This window comes from Bison bison, unplaced genomic scaffold, assembly GCF_000754665.1.
Source record: "Bison bison bison isolate TAMUID 2011002044 unplaced genomic scaffold, Bison_UMD1.0 scf7180017864034, whole genome shotgun sequence".
Classification (NCBI taxonomy): Eukaryota; Metazoa; Chordata; class Mammalia; order Artiodactyla; family Bovidae; genus Bison; species Bison bison.
In genome coordinates, this window is record NW_011494606.1 from 3,318,928 (window position 1) to 3,321,419 (window position 2,492).

General features: G+C 61.9%; 1 protein-coding gene across 1 annotated transcript in view; it reads left to right on the forward strand.

Annotated features, from left to right (window-relative positions):
- Window positions 1-20: 20 nt before the first annotated feature.
- ANP32A (acidic (leucine-rich) nuclear phosphoprotein 32 family, member A) overlaps window positions 21-2,492 on the forward strand; it is a 39,255-nt gene continuing 36,783 nt past the window's right edge. The window contains exon 1 of the mRNA XM_010834505.1: window positions 21-474. Within this exon, the coding sequence (XP_010832807.1) occupies window positions 421-474 (54 nt within the window). The 5' untranslated portion in view covers window positions 21-420. The remainder of the gene's footprint in view (window positions 475-2,492) is intronic.

A 2,492-nucleotide genomic window follows, 5' to 3' on the forward strand; every position in this document is an offset into this window, starting at 1 on the left:
CCTTCCCCTCCCCCCGCCATTCCGCCCACCCCCCTCGCTCAGCCACCGAGCTGCCGCCGCGCTCCTCAGCCGCCCCGAAATCTAAAGGGGTCCGTCTCCGGCACCACAACCAAATGGCTGAGCCTCCCTGGCCGGCTGCGCAGCCCGCCCATTGGTCCCTTCCCCCCCCGCCTCCACCACCATTCGCTGTTGCCCGGAGACCGGCGGCGGCGATTGGCTAACCCTGCTGCCACTCATTCGCGAGGCCGCCGATCCCGCCTCCACGGTGATCAGGTTAGTGTGCGCCGCGGGTGCTGGGGGCTCGAGAACCGAGCGGAGCTGGTTGAGCCTTCAAAGTCCTAAAACGCGCGGCCGTGGGTTCGGGGTTTATTGATTGAATTCCGCCGGCGCGGGAGCCTCTGCAGAGAGAGAGCGCGAGAGATGGACATGGACAAACGGATTCATTTAGAGCTGCGGAACAGGACGCCCTCTGATGTGAGCATTTGCCAAAAATATCTCTGTCGGTCCATTCTCCTACTTTGTGTGTGTGCGCGTTAGGGGGAGGCACTTTTTTTTTGAGGGGGGGCGCCCGGGAGATGTGGGTTTGGGGGTCGGACTGCAAATGAATTGCAAGGTTGGGGGGTTGCAATGCCATCCAAGCATGTTCCGGCTGCCGCCGCCGCTGCCCTTGGTGTGTGACTACCTGTGCGTGTGCTCCCGCGTGTGCGAATGTGGGTGCGAGAGTGTGCGTGCGAGTGTGCACCCATCGGGGGCCAGCGGGCGCACGCGTTTGGGTCGGAGAGAATGAGGCAAAATAACCCTCTGAGCTCTCTGCTCCCGTGACTCCGTCTGGGGGAAAGATTAACGAGGGAGGAGGAGGAGAGGGGCTGCCTCCTGGATTTAACAACAAAAAAAGGGGGGTTTTATATTTTATAAATGAATCCCCCCTTCCGCCCCCCTCCCGCGCCTTCCCCCTCCCTTTCTCTCTCTCTCGCACACACACAATAAGTTTTGGGCTTCGCGAGTCCGGTTTAGTTTCTGATAAATGTGGGCCGAGGCCCCTGGGGAGAGCGCGTGGGGAGGGGGCTGCAGCGGAGTTGGGAATGGCTCGAGTTTAAAGTGCGTCTTCATTTCTTTGCAGTGATGAGGCGAGAGACGGGGGAGCCATATTTGTAACTTTGTAGTGTTCGTGAACGCGCCCTTTCTCTCCCTCCCTCCCTTTCTCTGCCTCCCTTCCTCTCCTCCTCTGTCTCCCTCACTCTTTCCACCCCACCTTCGGGCCAGATGCTGATGTTTCTTCCTTTCCTTCCGAAGGGAGGATAAATGGAAAGAAGGGGGGGAGGGATTTTCGAACGTGCAAAGGCACAGATAATCCCCGCGCCTCCCCACCTCGCGCGATCGCTACTGCAAGTTACCCAAAGGCTACGTCCCGGTCCCCCCTCGCCTCTGCTCCTTCCGGCCTCCCTAAGATGCCAGCCTTTGAGCCCTGACGCCCTCCGGCCTCGACCCCCGGCCCGTCTTTCTCTAGGGTGGGCTCCTTGGCAGCCATTCGGCGCCCGATTAATAAATGGGCCCGGGAAACTTTGTCAGGACGCGAGCTGCCCAGAGCTGGTGCCCGTGGTGGGTATTGGCTGGGTCCAGATTTCTGCGGGCATAGCAGACACGCAGCTCGGGGATGGGAGTTTGCCTTCCCGTCGCCGTTATTGATTGGGCAGCAGCGGGAGTACAGCCGGAGGAAACTTACACGGATGGGAACTGGGAGGCTCGGGCGAAAGCTCACCCCCAAGGAAGGGAAAGGTGACAGTGGGTTACTCGGACGCCCGTTTTTATTTCTGTCTCCCTCTCGCTTTCAAACACTGTTTTATGTGAGTTGGTGGCTCAGCGGAGGAGACCCCGGGTCTGGGGCGGAGACGCTGGCTGACTCCTCTGGTGGCCCCTCTGGGACCAGCGGAGCGCGGGCGGGTGGACACCCTCACCCCAGCCCCGGTGGCCAGGGTTCCACAGAGTTGGGAGTTTGGGGAGCACTGTGCGCTGACCTGTCGCCCCTCCAACCCGTTAAAACCCGAATCCCTGGCGGAGGCAGGCCTTGCTTCCTCTTTTCTCTAGTTCCTCCCCCAAACCTGAGTGAGACTTTTGAAAACAAGATCCTTTTTGTGCCCCCCCCCCCCCCCCATCATAACGCAGCTGTGGACTGTAGACGTGCAGTGCCTTATGGCGCGCGAGGGCGGGGAGGGGGTGGCGGAGGGAGGGGAGGGGTTGCCCGCCGGAGGACGCTGGAGTTTCCGCGAACAATTTGCCGGCGGTTTGCGTTTCTCTGGCCAGTTTCGTCCCAGCTTGGACCCCGAGCCAGAGGATTGGGGGGCTGGGTGTGGTGATGGGGGAGGGGGCCGGAGCCGCGGGCTTCCCGCGTACTTTCCGGAAGCCCCCCGTGCGGAGGGGGAAGGGCGCCAAGTAGGGGGCCGGGGTCGCGGTGGGAGGGTGTGGAGGCGCGGTTCGGGCGGCCAACCCTACCC